At 48.2% G+C, this 16,587-nt stretch overlaps 1 protein-coding gene across 1 annotated transcript in view; it reads right to left on the bottom strand.

The window, feature by feature from the left end:
* Positions 1–2,223: 2,223 nt before the first annotated feature.
* The window catches only part of LOC126524633 (neprilysin-1-like), a 41,630-nt gene continuing 27,266 nt past the window's right edge, over positions 2,224–16,587 (bottom strand). The window contains exons 20-24 of the mRNA XM_055067401.2: positions 13,226–13,356; positions 11,570–11,635; positions 11,398–11,505; positions 3,994–4,070; positions 2,224–2,680 (exon numbers count right to left, since the gene is read on the bottom strand). Coding sequence (XP_054923376.1) covers positions 2,581–2,680; positions 3,994–4,070; positions 11,398–11,505; positions 11,570–11,635; positions 13,226–13,356 — 482 coding nt within the window. The 3' untranslated portion in view covers positions 2,224–2,580. The remainder of the gene's footprint in view (positions 2,681–3,993; positions 4,071–11,397; positions 11,506–11,569; positions 11,636–13,225; positions 13,357–16,587) is intronic.

Raw genomic sequence — 16,587 nt, 5'->3', positions numbered from 1 at the left:
GTCTTCTGACGCTTTCGAAGATGACTGCTGAGCCGACGCATCCCGACAATTAAGTTGATGATCGAGGTTACTGCAGAAGACGAAATATTTTTTTTCTCTGTTTTCATGCGCTGCGTTGAGTCACCTTCTGCCTGAGTCGTTGATCCAGCCGTGGATGCAGCCGGTGGCTTGTTAAGTTCGTAATACTTCGAGCTAATTCTGATGGCATGACTCGCAAGAGAACCTGCCGTAACATAGAACAGTAATTAGCGCGGCTGGTTACAAGGGCTTAGAGAATCCTTTGATGCAGTTGTACTTGGTCACATAGGTGTCGAAGTTGTATGATGTTCGAAGGCGACTCGACCGACCTCAAGCCGAGAAGACATCGGAGGTGCTCTTGAACGATGATACTTTTAAATCCGAAGCGTTACTTGAGGATTTTCACTGCGTCCTTATAGCATGCTTCAGTTGCCTGGAGCCCAGATATGGCTCAAGCGGCGGTTCTAGCGGCGGCACCTTATACTTGGCGCTGATCGAAATTTGTTGGCTCGTAGGGTGCGAAGCTTGTGACGTACGGCCCTTTGAACCTCGAACTGCAAGTTTCGATGTCGGTGTGACAAGCTTGTATCCATATATTTGCTAACGTCTGAGGTGTCACTCTCGCTCAGCTCGTTCGGTGTCTCGTATAGAATGGTGTCGTCAATTTTCTTGATCTACAAGCGGAGCGCATCAATCCGGTCATGCACTACCCTCGCCTGAGATGCTGAGAGCTGTTGCTGTCCTCGTAGTGCTCCTTCCGTTTCGTGTACGATGCCGCCCCTTTTCGAGCGCAGGCTGTGGCGTCCATGGAGCGGCCGTTTCACGAGTCCGCCGGCAGCCTGTAACTCTTGGCCGATGCGCAGGGTTAGCAGCGTGATGCCAGGCGTAGATGAAACTGACGTCGTCCTGAAGGTACCGGGTCTCCCGGCACCATGTGATAGACCAAAGTATTGGACGGCTATCACGCTATCTTGTCCGAGAAAGTGACGCCACGCCCTAACGGCACAGTGGCTTTAATCAAAGAGACGAAGGGCCGCATGTGCTTGAGGTTGCCGCAGCTCGTGAGGAGCAGATGAAATGATGATGACCAATTGTCGGCCGTTAGGTGAGGCAAAGAACATGTTCCAAGACTGCCCGCTTGAATGCGCACATGTCATAGCCTCGAACTCTCGATTTATTTAGCGTGCATATTTAAAATAAGGTTAGCATTGTTTGGGAATTTCACTCACCTCCAGCTTGTCTACTAGCCAGGAGGAGGTTGCCTATTACCCAAGATATGTGCCAGAATACAGCAAGACAGAACGCCAATCCTTGTCCACCCCACTTTAACCACAGTGGAAGGTGTCCGTCTCCAGAGGAAGCGCAAGCACAAGATATTGAGGCATGCCCCAAGAATCTGAGAGTGCGGCGGGCTCGAGTACAATACACGCAGGTACAGTACAATAAAACACAATACAGGTTTATTTCTTTTTGTGATGCAGTTCGAACATGTACGCCCTCTGCAGCACCAATGAGACGCTTCACTTGTACCACTACGGCTGCGTCCCTGATACAGCCTACCCGACTTTCTCACTCGAACGAACAACTCGCGCGAATCTGCGAATGTGGACTCCGAAAGATCCAACACAAAACAATGCCAGAATCATGACATGTGCTAGTTCGCACAGCTAATGCGTCCCTGCTTCACGTCATAGGCTAAACTACAAACTTTCCTTATTGATACCATGATCAGCGGCTGCTGCGTTTCAAAAAAAAAAAAGAAAAAAGAAAGAGGAAAGCGCCTGCTGTTCTCGCACGCTTGTACAGGAGACGTGCTTTAATGCGTGCAATATATGCACAATCTAGCCACGCATTGCCACACCGGGCACGTTGGTGTGTAACTGTCGCCACTGTGCAGTTCTCGGGAAACGTTGACGGCCTGAGATTGATGGGATTGTAACGACACCTTACTAGAGTTTCTGCATGAGTTCGCAATCAACTTCTGGATAAAGGGAAGCCTGCGTAGAGTAGTTAGGATATAGCATTTTATGAAGTCATCGTAGAATATTGAACTCAGTATGAGCTCATCATAAAGTAAGTATTGACCCGAAGTGGTTGAATCACTTGGTAATAAATGACCTCGTTAAATTAGCTGAACTCATCAGTTTGGTGAGCTGAACGTATTAAGTCTGTAAGCGCAAAAAAAAAGCCATGCAAAAACGACAATACGGTTGAAATTTTTATTTACTAATATTTACAGAAATTATAGGTTCAAGTAATGTATCACTGTGTGCTGATCTGTTGAAGTCAGGAAACCGCGATAGCAACACCAATGCAAAGCAAATAGTCCGATTTGCTGCTACGCCTGGCGCACACGTTAAGCAAAGAAATATTGATCAAAGCTCATCTAATTATGTTTATAGCTATGGACATATTGCGTGCATTGAATGACCTCATGCTGAACAAGAAGTAGGGCATCGTTAAAGAAAAGAACAGGGAACCGCGACATCGGTAACTTTATGGCGCACTTATATTGGCCAGCTGGTGCGGTCTTTGGGGGCGCCACGCGGAGAGACCGGCTGGCTACCACACGATGCACTTCTGTTCTGGGTTCATGATGGTGCCTGCCTTGCAGTTGAAGATGGACGAGAACCGCTCGAAGTTCATCAGCGGGATGATGGTCCTGCAAAGCATGCGAGCGTGGCTTGGGGTACGAAAGCACAGGAAGTCTTACTGTACAAGCAACAGTCGGCATATGCTGCAGTTTACGGCTGTGGGCCCCGTTGACTTTCTTCAGCCTTTGTGCCCCGGATCTCTCTCCGCGGATAGTCACGTGACCTAAGGCTTAAATGTAGAGTAACAAGTACTGTAACGGCGACCAGCAGATTAAACCCCAAGTCCTGTCTCGGATGTCGCCGTCCACGTAGTTAAAACGCGTACTAGACTTCTGTATGCCATCAATTGAAGCGGCAGCAGGTGTCGTCTAATAGAATGCGTTCTATAACTGAGCATCTGGTCACAAACAATTACTGCAAAGCAATGGGACCACGTAGTTGGAGATCGCAGGGAGAGGCCTTCGTCCTGCAGTGGACATAAAATAGGCTGATGATGATGAATGGGACCACGTGAAATTGTTTCTGAACAACGAAAAGAAGCTGGCAGAACACGTGAAATGCTTATAAGGAAAAAAAAGAAGGGACAAAACCACTGGAATGGAGGTTCTTGTACTCAGAAGCATTGATGATATGGTTCGTTTTTACTCGCGGAGCAGCTTTTCCATTATCCATGCACGGAACGGAACCCACATTGACAAAATTTCTCGTAGTGTCGTCCACGATCGGGTGCTCACGCTACGTTTGCCTTTTTGCTATCACGCCAATGACTATCCTTAAATGCTGGCTTTTATTGATATGGGTCCAGATTGTTTGTATTAGCGAGAAGGGGAACCGAGTGGCCCGATTTTTGTCCGCCACGACCATATGAAGCTAACAGATATAGGCAAGAAATGGATAGGAGAAATAAATCTAATTTTTAATGTAAGCTTGAAAATGGTAGGCTAAAGGTAAATTAAAGTGGACGAAAAAAAAAATCAAACTTGCCGGCAGTACGAACCTAGCCCACAACCTCCGCATTACGCGTGCATTACACTACCAATTGAGCTACGGCTTTTCCCACGTCCAAATTGGTTAGTTGGGTAGTTCAACATTCAAGATCTGACCCGGGGAGTGTTAAAAGCAGAGCAATGAGAACTGAGGAAAGGCGAAGCATTGGGTCCTACCCGGGAAATCGCTTGTTCGACCCCTGTTGATCAACATGGAGCAAATTTACCTGGTGACAAGTAACATGAGGTACATGGCATGGTGACTCCGGAATATTCATAGGAACAAACAAACTTGCCATGGATACGGGTAGGGTAGCGCGACAGAACGCGTCTCTGGACCCGACCATGTGAGTGAAATGAAATCCACGCCAGTTGTTACGTCGATGACAACTCACCTGAAGCGGTTGGGTATCTGGTCTCGGGGCCGCAGGTAGAAGTACATGGAGCGCTTCCGGGAGACCTCGCACCGCGACTGGGGTTAAAAGGGACAAAGAGAAACAGGAAGTAGTTCAGAGAACGCTATACAAATGCACTAGCGTTTTTTCTTCACGTTGTAATAGAGAACGCGCAATGCAATAGTGAAAGCATATCTGGTTGTTTGTCTGGTCATTAGGTAAGAATGTGGAACTCGCTGTCGGATGAAAGCGACGCCTTCCGTATTTGCCTCCGTGTTAGTCTTTGGGCTCAGTAACCTTTACCAACTAGAATAGCCTTCAATTCCGGCTTAAAAATTGGGACAGCTAAAGCAAGTATCGGAGGGCAAGAATGTACCAAAATATGGAAATAAATTAGAAAATTAACGAACCGATGGACGTATACGATCTTGCTTTGCCTTCTTCGTTGAAAAAAAATACTAGAGGATGCTTAAGCTTCGCCAATCAAAGATCCCCGAGTGCTTCTCACGCTTCCCGGCAACTGCAGCTTATGTAACCGTAATGTTCACCGGCACACCCTGCAGCAAGCAAGGAACCGAGGGGGCGGCGTCGCTCCTGCTAAGACGAACCCTAAACGGCAGCTGGAAAGTGCTATCGTGCTAAAAGGGATTTGTGTTTGAGTTTCCGCGTAGCAGAATTATGTTTTCTCGTATATTCAAATTACAATCCGACGCTATCATGTCCGTAGGTTGTGTGTAAGCCGTACTTTACGATTTTTCTACGTATTTTACCTTGAGAAATTCCATTAGTTCTGTAACTTCCTTGCGCCACATGGAGGGCCTGCGTGGTTCAAAATTATTTCTTCCGAGGTAACGTCCGACGCGTGGCGCCGGGTGCCGACACAGGATTTTCTGCGACACGGGACCCTTAACGCTGTCGCGTTAATATCCGACAAGAGAGAAATCTCAAGCTTTTGCAGCCCTTTAAGCTCGTTTGCGGCGACAGAACGGTCAGTCGAACTATTCTGGCGCTATGGCATGGCAAACCAGATACTGAACTAGTCAAGACATAGTAGAACGTACCATCTGGCTGTAATTGTAGATAGAGTATGTGCAGCTGCCCCTAAGCGCAGCAGTGATTTGACAGCGCCAAACAACACCACAGGCTGACCCCGTTAGCTAGGGACACTGTTAGTGAGGGCTTTCACGTAGGCTGGTTGTTCTTTGTAACTGCTCCCACGGAGGCTGCGTTCTAACAACACATCGTCGCAACCGTGCACACTCCTATCTGAAGCACTAACGTGGTTTCTATTTTCTATGGTCGGTTCCGAACCCGCTTACTCCAGGCCGGAAGGCCGATGCTCCAGCCATTAGGTTACGGACGCATGCCCAAAAAGGCGGAATAAAATACGTTCACGAATTTTCCTCGTGAATGCCAGCGCTTTGGGACGCTTGGCTCGTTAGGCACGCCGCAAAGCAACAATTTATAAAAATTGAGCGTGCACCTCTTCTAGCTGGAGATCAAGGTGGAAGTTACGATTTGTTAGGATTAGTTACGAAGGTGAAGGTTGCGATTATTATTTGTTGCAGAAAAGAAACTATATAGTAAATCGGCAAATGAGGCAAGGGCATATACGCAGTCAGTGGGTGCGAAGTGCGACTGCATGCAAAGTCGGACGTTTTTTTCTCTGCTCATGCAGAAGAGGACGCGCAGTCTGCCCAGATTGGGTACAGTCCAGTCAGCCAAGTGCAGCACAAAACGCCGCTGGTCTTCACTAGACTCGTCTGCAGGCCTGCACTCGTCTGCACGAAAAGAAAGGAGCAAGCAAGTGTCGACGCTAAAGAAGACAAGGTTGACATACATGCTGGTTCAGCTTATTCGATAATTAAGCGTTGATTATATCTCTCGTTTCTGTACCTTTTTCATGTTCATTATTCACTTATCTTGTATTTTACTCGTATCTTATTTCCCGTGCAATTACGTCGTCCTTCTCTTGTTTAGCGTCGACGCTTGATTGGGCCTTTGTTTGAGCGTTTGGCATTCTGGAATGCGGCCCTCCACCTCGGTTATATTGTTGCTCGTTCGCGCTACCGCGAGGCATAGGGCGTATTAGCCCCGAAGTTTCACGGCTTCTTCAAAACATGCGCACAAGGATCGCGCGACATGACACTCGCACGGCTGGCGGCTTTCCGCTCTCCCTCCATCTCCGACCCCGGTCTCTCTCAACGACAAAACGTCACCTATACCCTGTTTGAGCTAATGAAGTAATCTATAGATATTTACCAGTCTACACACTCTAAGACAAAGGTACACCCTTCAGGGTGTATATCTGCCACACAACGATAATCGTCACCTGCCTTGCTTGCGTTCCTATCAAACAGAACAGCCACGGTGGGTTTAGGAGACCTGCGGACAGACAAGTTCCACACGCCTAACAAAGGAACCGCGCAGGGATCCGTGATCTCACCGATCCTTTTCAACATTGCAATGATTGGGATAGCCCGGAAGCTGGAAGAGATCGACGGCGCACATCACGCCATTTATGCCGACGATATCACCGTCTGGACTAACCAAGGTTCGCTCAGCCAAAAAGAACGACTACAAGCCGCAGTAACATGCGTCGAAGAATGTGTTAGGGAAAAACGCCTCGCCTGCTCGACGGAGAAGTCAGAGCTCCTGCGAGTCAGAAGAGGAAAACGCTCGGAAGAACAAATCAGCGTCACCCTAGAAGGACAAAAGATACCAGAAAAAGAAGCCGTCAGGATTCTGGGAATGTGGGTGCAGAGCAATCAACGCTGCACACACACCATAAACCTACTCAAGCAAGCGACGGCACAGGTGGCACGTATGATCACCCGCGTCTCGTAAAAAAGAAGTGGCATGAAGGAGGAAGATACAGTCAAGTTGGTTAAGAGCCTCATAATCAGCCGGATTACGCACGCCCTCCCATATTACAACACAAACAAAGGCGAACGGGACCAGGCCGACGCCATCATAAGGAAAGCGTTGAAAACAGCGCTTCACCTGCCGGCCAACACCTCGACAGAGAAGCTGCTGGCCCTCGGACTCCACAACACGTTCGAGGAGCTCAAAGAAGCACAATTAGGGTCGCAGCTACTCAGACTCCAGCAGACTACAACGGGTAGAGAGCTCCTAAAAAAACTGGGGCATAAAGAAATCGAAAGGGAAGAACAAAGAACGGCAAACCTACCCGATGAGTATCGCAGTACCATCAAGGTAGGGTCCCTGCCAAGAAACATGGACCCGAATTTACACACAGCCAGGCGGAACGCTAGGGCAAAGTATGTAGAAAAATACCTAGCAACCAAGGCGAACACGGTATACACGGACGCCGCGGTATATCCTCGAGAACGAAGGGAAAAAGAACAAAGAGTCGTCGCGGCAGTAATAGGCTCGGACTATAGGGAAATCGCTTGCGCGTCGGCACGGGATTGTACGGTAACCGAGGGAGAGGAAATGGCTGTTGCTCTAGCAGCTGTGGAGGGCTACCGCACAAATAGATCCCTTATAATTCTTACAGACTCCAAGGAAGCATGCCGAAACTACATTAACGGCAGAATCGGTCTAAAAGCGCTCCAAATCTTCCTCCGCGCTGGCCAACAGAATAAACGCATTAGACACACCATCTTTTGGGTACCGGGGCACACTGAGATTGAGAGCAACCAAAGGGTAGATAGGATCGCTCGCGAGCATACAAACCGAGCGGACCTAAACAGAGATCCTGAGGACTTCATGACAGTGATCCCAACGTACTCTGACATACTAAATTACCATAGAGGGACGAGGATCAGATATCCCCCGCCTCACAATACACTCACTCAAGAACAGGCAGTTTACTGGCGAAAGCTGCAGACAGGAACTTTCCCAAATTTACATAAACTATACAAAATGTTCCCAGGTCAATACAGGGACACATGCCCATGGTGTGGCGCAATACCCACACTTTATCACATCACATGGGAGTGCAATACGAATAAGGCATTCCACAATATAGAAAATCCGAGTGCGGAGCAGTGGGAGAGCGTGCTCTCCAGCGGCGACCCTAGCGTCCAACGGAGGCTGGTGGATCATGCCCGACGAGCAGCCACGCTCAGTGGTGCCCTGGAATAGGGGCGCCAACCATGCAGGCCGGAGATCGGCATCAACCAATAGAAGATGAAGACATCCGGCCCGACCGCTGATTTACTCTTTCTAGGGCAATAAAGTTTACTTCCTCCTCCTCCTCCTCGCGCTCAGCCGGTAGATGGCGCGATTAGTTCGAGGCCTCCGGGAGGGGGGGGGGGGGGGGTGCTTCTTGCGTTGAGATAATGGGAAAATGAATGAAGATTGTTGTTTTACGCGCGCTTTCTCAGCAATGTGTCGAGCCATTTAGCGCAAAATAGGCAAAATGCTAGGTGCCGCGTTGTAACACCGGGTACAAGTCGTGCAAGAAAATGTTCTTGTTTTTTTACGCCCAAACACGATGATTGGTCTGAACAGAGGGCGCAATCCCGAGGAATGGTCGATTCTTTCAGTCGACAGACTGTGTCTGCGAAAAAAACATTTCGAGAGCGAAGGCGCATGCCTCCGAAACAATGAAGCAACATACTGACTTTAGGTAGTCGCACTGAATCGCACAGGTTTATTCCAAACAATATTGATACTACTTCGGTTATTGTGAGTGCGCTCTTTGGCATTGATAAGGAAAATGTAACGAGATAATTTAATTGCTACATCAGTACAAATTCCTAACCACAGGATCATCCTCCTAGAAACTGCGTGAGTAACCATGAACGCTTTAAAAAGTTAGACTCGAAGGTGGCTAGCGAGAATGAAAAGTGATAAAAGTGGTTGATGACGCGAACTTAATTATTCCAAACTAAAGAAATTTGAGCCAATGCCTCGTACAACAGTTTATGCGGGTTTTCCAGCATATACAGGTGCGCAAACCTACGCAATAATATCGGATAGACCACGGATATAATGTTGGAAATCAATAAGTGGCAACCAAGCTTTTCAGTGGTACTTGAGCTGTTGGAACCGCTGTCAAACGCGGAAGTGGAAGTGCCATGGATTTGGCGGCTACAATCCCTAAAAAAAAAGAAAAGAAAAACAAGATTTCCCGGCGCTGTCATGTGACGAGCAGAGTCTACCATAGGCCTTCGGCTGCTTCAAATTTGAGTTTCTATCTTCAAGTCGCAGTCGTAGTGGTTGTTCTAAGCTAATTCCCGACTGAACTTATCGCATGACAAGCCGCCAGGATACCCGCTTTATTTTTTGTCAATTTATGCGCACCTATCTATATTCACGTTTTTCTCAGCTATAACAGTCCTTAACGGGCCCACTAAAGGAAGAAAATTCCCGACAATAAGTTTCAAAACGTATATTATTATTGTTATAGTTCGGCAAGCTTTTCTAATGCACATAGGCCAAGTCGGTGGGACACTGACGGAGGACCTCCCGCTCTTCCGCGCCATCTGACCCAGAAAGCGCGCAACATTAGCAAGTTTCCTGTCTCTGTTGCAGGTGAATTCACACACCTTTCATATTCTTCCATCGTGGCCGCTCTACCTATGCCTGTAACGGATCCGGTCGTATCAATCTCTTCACTGTATTTTTTTTTTTCGACCAGTACTCTAAACGTATCTTGCTTAACTGGAGTCCTGTCCGGTTGATGCTTCGCGTCCATTTTAAATCCAAGCGCTTCGAGAAAAAGCGCGTCACCGGGACAACTCGGGCACTTCGCGGCTCTTGGGGGAGGGCGCGGCAGGCATTCACACCCCACCCGATTTACAGTTTATTATACTCATTATTGATTATATGATTGGTAGCTGATTATTGTTACGTGTTGTTGGCATGGAGATGAATTATTGTATACAATTTTCACGCTCATACGACATCTACAAGTCACGCAACCGACCTTTGTTTCTGAAAGTGGTTACAAGATAAGATCCTAGATACGCCAACCCATCCTCCAGTTAGCACTCCACCTCTTTCAAGAAAGTTGATGGCAGCGCCGCGCCTCGACTTCGCTACGCTTCTCAAGAATTGACGTGGAGTGTCAATAAAACGCAGTGACAATTTCTATTGAGGCGCGGCGTTGTCATCAACGTTATTGAGTCGAGCGCGAGTGTTTGAGTGGAGGGACGTACTAGAATACGGGGTTAAGAACCGCAAGCCACGGCCTCCATTCGAACGCAGCCTGCCTGGGAGCCGTCAATAGGAACGGCTGCCCACGACCTCGCTCGAAAGCATCAGCGGAGCGTGCAGTGTAGCGACTCAAGGATGAATACGCAGGAATGTGCTTCGTAAGCCACGCTAGTTAAGAAAAGGATGGGTGTTGCTCACGATTCTCACAAAAAAATTATGCAGAAACTCCTCTGGAAGTTCGCCAAGTATGCGTGAGCATTGTGCCACTTGTTCATCTCCACACAGTCCGGTGTTATTATCAATGTTATGAAACTTGGTCCGGCCAGTACCAACGAGAGCACTGCGGCGACACCAACTACTGCGGAATCGCGGCTCAAGAGGCATCGATGGCGCAAGGTGCATTGATGACGCAAGCAGAGTACTGCAGGTGGCGGCGCCTGGTGCGCTGATGACTTTCCGGTCATTATAAGCCGTTATTGCTCTGTAACGCCTTTCCATCCACGTTGAACGATTACGAACCGTGATCACTCCGGCGGTGGCTGCGTATGGCAAGGCCGCACGGACCATATATTGAAAAGTGATCCGCGTTGCGCACAGGATGTGCCGATTGCTGATAGCTTCGCGCGCTGTGTTCTCGCCGCTTCGCGTTGAAGAGAGACGCGCTGGTCCACATCTTGAAAGCGATCTGCGAAAGGGTCAGGGAACTGCGGGGGCTGATAGCTTCGTGAGCGCTGTGTTCTGGCAACTTCGTTCGCGCTGAAGCGACAGGCACCACGAAGGTAAAGCCGTTCGCTGCTGCGGGCTCTATCTTGAAAGCGATCTTTTTACGCGACCGATGGTTTTTCTCGCTGGGTCAAAATAGAAGTTCTTACGCCTTCAAAAGATTTTTTACAGCGATAGCAATCATATGGATACTCCAGGCACGGCCGTTGGATAAAAAAAAAAGGTGCGGCCTGCCACGTCAAGCGGGTTGTAATTGGAACGAATGTCTCAGCCGTAGTTGCATTCTCGGCCGCTTGGCTGGGCCGAACGCTAAGCAGTGCTTAGCAGCGCAGCGCCATAGCCGCTAAGGCACTGCGGTTGACGAAGCAGCATAATGTTAGGAAGTATATTTATATTGCCGTGTTGTTCTCGTAGATAGCCCTATTGCTCTGAAAAGCACTAAGAACAGTAGAATACGTCGCTCTATATCAACGTGCAACAGTCGAGAGGTAACCTGCTCTAGCTCCCCAATGGAAAGGTGAGTATATGATCCGAAAGCTTGACATTGCTCACCAGGGCGTACGCGATGAAGAAGACCTGCTCCATGGTCCAAGGCTCCATGCCGGGTATGGAGTACATGCCGTAGCGCTCCTCGTACTTTGTCATGTACACCCGGAAAGCCTGTGTCGCGTAGGCGGATTCAGTACGCGGTCGGCTCGTCGTTGGCTCCTCCCTCGGCACTTACCTTGAAGGCGAGTCGCAGGCCCGCGTTGTCAGCGATGCTCGTCTCCAGGGTGTTGTTGACGCTTAGCTGCGGGGATCACGTAGGTTAAATGAGCTTTCTTTTCAACTACAAACACGCACGCCCGCACGCACATGGACACGCCCACAAAACAACGATGGTCGCCACTCAATGGGTTCACATCAGCGTCGCCGTCTCAGTGCATTTGAAACCTTTATATAGTCACGTAGCATTTTATAGCCCGTGTTCTCGGAACGCTTCTGCTAGGAACTCTTCTGCAGAGACGACTGTAGTACTACCTATTACATAATTACGCCACTGCAAACCACGTTATTTCGCGTGAGGTTTCGGTGCTGCTCGTTTTACAGCACGATAGGACCGCATATGTTTAGCAAGTTCAAATTTATGAAGCCTGCTTATTATAACGTTAGCATAAGGACGGAATACTTTACGAAATTGCAGGAAAGTCTTGAAGGTACCTTGTTTTCAGTGGGGAGTAGAGCGCTGAGAATGTAAAGGAATTGAGGGCTTCATAAAACGCCTGCCCGCTTGGTTTCAGTATGCATGCACAGCCACTTTGAAGCAACGTGTCTTTCTCACTTTTTGCCGTTGTCTTAACGGCTGTGAGTGAACGACATAAGTATTTTGTCTGGTGAAATACGACATGAATACCGTGCCTGAAATTCCCGATGGTCATATTTTGACCGTCCGAATTATGGTAATAAATATCCTTCCACTGTAGTTATTTGGGTACATGTCATTTCAACGTTCGGAAGTTTGAAATTAGGCACTGTTTAACTGGTGACTGAACCAAAATATAAACGCTGACCTGATTTTTTGAGTGCTTTCGAGGGAACCTAGTGCGTCCTATTAGCTACGAAATCGTACCTTTCAGTCATTTTTATCCATAATTACATAGTTGTGGAAAAGTAAAACTTGCTTTACTGAGCCGTTGCAAATCATGCGCATAAGATCCTCTTCTTGATACTGAGACATTCAAGAGTATTTGAAGAGAAATGTGTGCGCAAAACAGCATGAGGTTGCTTCGTCGCATCAATGAACTTTTTTGTAGCGGATTTTGCGCTGCCTAGTGGCAAAATGCTCCCTTAATAGTCCTATATAACGGCTTTTTTATCAGATAAAGGAGCCTGCAGCCGCATGAATGGCCCTATCAGATGTTTCATGATTTGGAATTATTTTTGCATAATATCATTTAGTACTGTTGGCGAAATGCAAAAGCTACCAGCGAAAAGCTACCCGGCAGAAAGACGCAAATACTTTTCCCCATTCGGCCGTTCGAAGACAGTGAATTTTTTTTAGAGGGCTGAGATTTGGCCGGAACCGTCGGGTTTATCGTCTCTCAGATAGTGACAGGCCTGGAAGCGCTGTACTAAATACGTAACGTTGGGGGTCCGCCTTAATATAAGAATCGCTGTGATGAAAGTGTTAATTCGACAAGTGCTGCCCGGGGCTCGTATAACACGGAATAAAAGGCAACACTCCAGAGTGCTACGTCCAAGTTTGAAATTTTGAGAGACGAGAAGTTAGCTTTGCCGCTTCTGAGTAGAATAGCGCGCTTCACAAGCATAAACGCAGCTGATAATGGCGCTCTATGTGGGGTCTCCGAGCCGATCGGCGCCAAGCCCGTGCCATGTATACCTTCATGCCGGTGATGGGGTTGTTGAACTGGTCGTACTGCTCGGAGAGGCAGCGGGCGCCGGTGACGAACTTGCGGTGCGTCTCGCGGGACCACCACTCCACCAGCTTGCCGTGCTCATCGTACAGCGCGCCTGCGGGTGCGCCAGTCAGATAATCGATCACGATGGCAGAGACGGCAGACAGCAAGTAGAAAAAAAAAAGGAAGGAAGGGTAGAGGGTAGCGGGTGGAGTAGAAGTGGTCTCGAATGAAAGGCCGGTGTTTCCCAGCCGCAGATAACACCTGTGGTCGTGTATACTCTGCTTAATTACTTGTGGTGGCTCAAGGTATACACGTCCGAAGTATCCGTTCAAATTTTTTTACGGACACGTTAGACGGATGCAGCAGTTCTTTTAATTTAAAGTACGGCCGACGTATTCATTTGTTTTCGGCGTGTTTCACTTTACGATGGGTCAGCCACAAGTGTACGCGCAATGGCTGCATGCGCGCTTCCTCCGCTTCAACCTTGCTGCTTGTGTGCGTTGCGGTGAAGCCGAACTGAGGGGGCGCAGCAGGAGCATATACCTAGCGTGCTCATCACTGCTGCGACAACTGCATCTGTTTCCACATCTGTTTCCACATCGTTGACGTGCGCTTATACGGAAAAGAAAAGTGCATCCCATTGGATGTCTTTCGACGCGATACCATGACATCGTGTGATCCTCGCAAATCGATCAACGATGCAATTGCGCTATGCACCATCGATCCGCTTAAATGATTGGCGGAAAGGCGTCAGTGTTGCATCTGCTGTTCGTGTATTCCGCAACTGCAATAGGGTCGCAGTTGAAACTGTGATCTTTAAATTAACGAAAAGCCAACAAAACCTATTCACCAAACAGTTAGCAACGCTGACGCTCTCTAGGTTTCTTTCAGTTTTCGTTCGCGTACAGGTGCGAATTCGCCTTCTCATGCCGGCATTTTTTTTTCTCACTTAAAAGCAGTTCCTTTTTCACGCGTATACTGGAGAATGTGATTTACTTGTACCACTATGCAGATCATTATTGAAAGCTTGGAAATTTGTAGATCATGTATACGAGTTCCGTATGAGACGCCGTGCTTCTGCAAACGGTTGCAAGGCACACTCCGTCATTGTCTGTACACACTTATACGTTGATGCTGCTTCGTATACTTAAGTAAGTGAATTCTGCAATTAATTTCATAAGTGAGATCTGGTCTGCACCGGCATGAGGGAGAACATACGTACGCACAGTAGACTGCTTCGATAGGAATCAGTGTTAGCGTGGCAAAGGGTTCTCTTTTCTAACAAAACAGACGATTAGCAGTAGCTGTAAGCGTTGAACATGTTATAGATGAAATGTTAAAATTGATTGTACGTAAAGTGCAGAAGTGCTGTGCTCGGAAAAGAGCCAAATCAACACGAAGGCGAGCGGCAGAAACGTCTTCAGTTCGTAATCAGTGGTTAATATTGCGAGTTCAGAAATATTATAAAGTTTCCAGTGATTAGCGTTGCGGTAGAATCTGATTGCTACGCTAAGCTATCCGGGCTCGATACTGGTCACTGTGCAGACCTTTCTTTTTATTTTTAGTTTGTGCAGCAGTTTGTCCTGCGCGGCGAAACCCATTTTTCGCGTCTCATACGTCTTGGAGGAGTTCGTTCACCATCTCGATGAGGTTCATCTTCAGTCCCTGCATCGCTTTGTGCTCACCTTGCTCCCCCAAGTGACAATGTTACTAAGTCTTCATCCTCCATTGCAGCACCGCCTTTCTCGGTCCTAGGATACAGTACCGTGTGGATTACACTTATCTATAGGGTGGTCCACCGGCCGATTTGGTTGCCATCGTATCAGAAAAAAATTGGCAGTGGCTTAGCTCGGCTATTCCAGGATACACGTAGCGAAAGCTAAGGCTTAGCATGGTTAGCCTTGGTTAATCGTGATTGCAAGTCCAGGTTAGTCTGGTTGTCTAGCTATGTTGCGGCGTTTAGCCAGTCGTTCGGCGCGCTGTTCGTCTGTTTCCTGGGCGATTCGTTTCCTCTTCATCTCGTTCCGATGTCGATTCCAGGCCTCCTCCTGCTCATCCGAATTGTCGCCGTCCATACTGCCGCCTCAATTGTGGCTGCGGCCACGCGAGCTCTCCTTTTCAATCCTCCGACATGTTATCAGGCATCAGCTGGCTAAGCGAGCGGAGGCGAGCGCTACGACGAGGAACGCGGTGTGACGTCATACCAAACGGCGGGCGCGGAAAGGCGCGGCGCTTCGCAGCGGCGGAACACCTGTGGCTCGGTGCTACTAGGGGCGCATGCGCAGTAGTGACTTGGGATCGAGAGAGGGAGAGAGAGAAATATCCGCGGCGAGGCGCGCGTCGTGACATCATGTGCCTCCTCGGAGCACCGCCACGGCGAAATCGCAAGTTCGCGGCCAGCAAAGCTTTCGCTTTAAATAAAGGTACTGGCCAACACAGCAGTCAGACCACGCGGGTTCATGCCGCATGCCAGGTCCACGCGCTATAGAACAAACTGATCTGGAACACAGCTGTTGCAGGCGCTCGCACAGACCACAGCCGGCCACTGGACCGCTCCGGACAAGTGGGATTCACCTTGCACGTGGCCTTGTGCGAGCAGTCTGATCATATAACGGCATTTTTTCCAACGTAACGAATTCGTCTCTCCTACCCCGTAACGTCCAAACACGCATTGAACTCCAGCGTTAAGGTTGCGAACCCATTCTGCAAAATTAAATTAAATTATGGGGTTTTACGTGCCGAAACCACTTTCTGATTGTGAGGCATGCCGTAGTGGAGGACTCCGGAGATTTCGACCACCTGGGGATCTTTAACGTGCCCCTAAATCTAAGTACACGGGTGTTTTCGCATTTCGCCTCCATCGAAATGCGGCCGCCGTGGCCGGGATTCGATCCCGCGACCTCGTGCTCAGCAGCCCAACACCATAGCCAACCACGGCGGGTCCATTCTACAACAGCTTTCTCAACTAATTTCATTCAAGAATGTCTCAACAGCAGACCATCAACATTTCGAGAGCACCTTTAACTAGCCGTATCTATTGGTTAGCTACAATATTCACTCGGCCTGTCCTGGGGTGTTCAATTTTATTGTAATTAACGTTTCTTTTTATTTAAGGAAGTTCTTTTCAAATTTATCGCGTCTTTTTAAATTTCGTGTTTTACAAAGTTTTTCTTTTGTCAACGTTATGCAACAACTCTCCGGTGTAATACTCCGGCACCGAAGGCACGGCAAATAAATAAATAAATAAATAAATAAATAAATAAATAAATAAATAAATAATAGATGTTTTCTCTTTTCTTTCCAAAGGGGCTAACAAGTCAGCAGTAAAGTTAAGTTTCTCAAC

Source organism: Dermacentor andersoni, chromosome 3 (assembly GCF_023375885.2).
Source record: "Dermacentor andersoni chromosome 3, qqDerAnde1_hic_scaffold, whole genome shotgun sequence".
In the NCBI taxonomy this organism is placed as follows: Eukaryota; Metazoa; Arthropoda; class Arachnida; order Ixodida; family Ixodidae; genus Dermacentor; species Dermacentor andersoni.
This window is presented reverse-complemented; position numbering and strand designations above follow the sequence as displayed.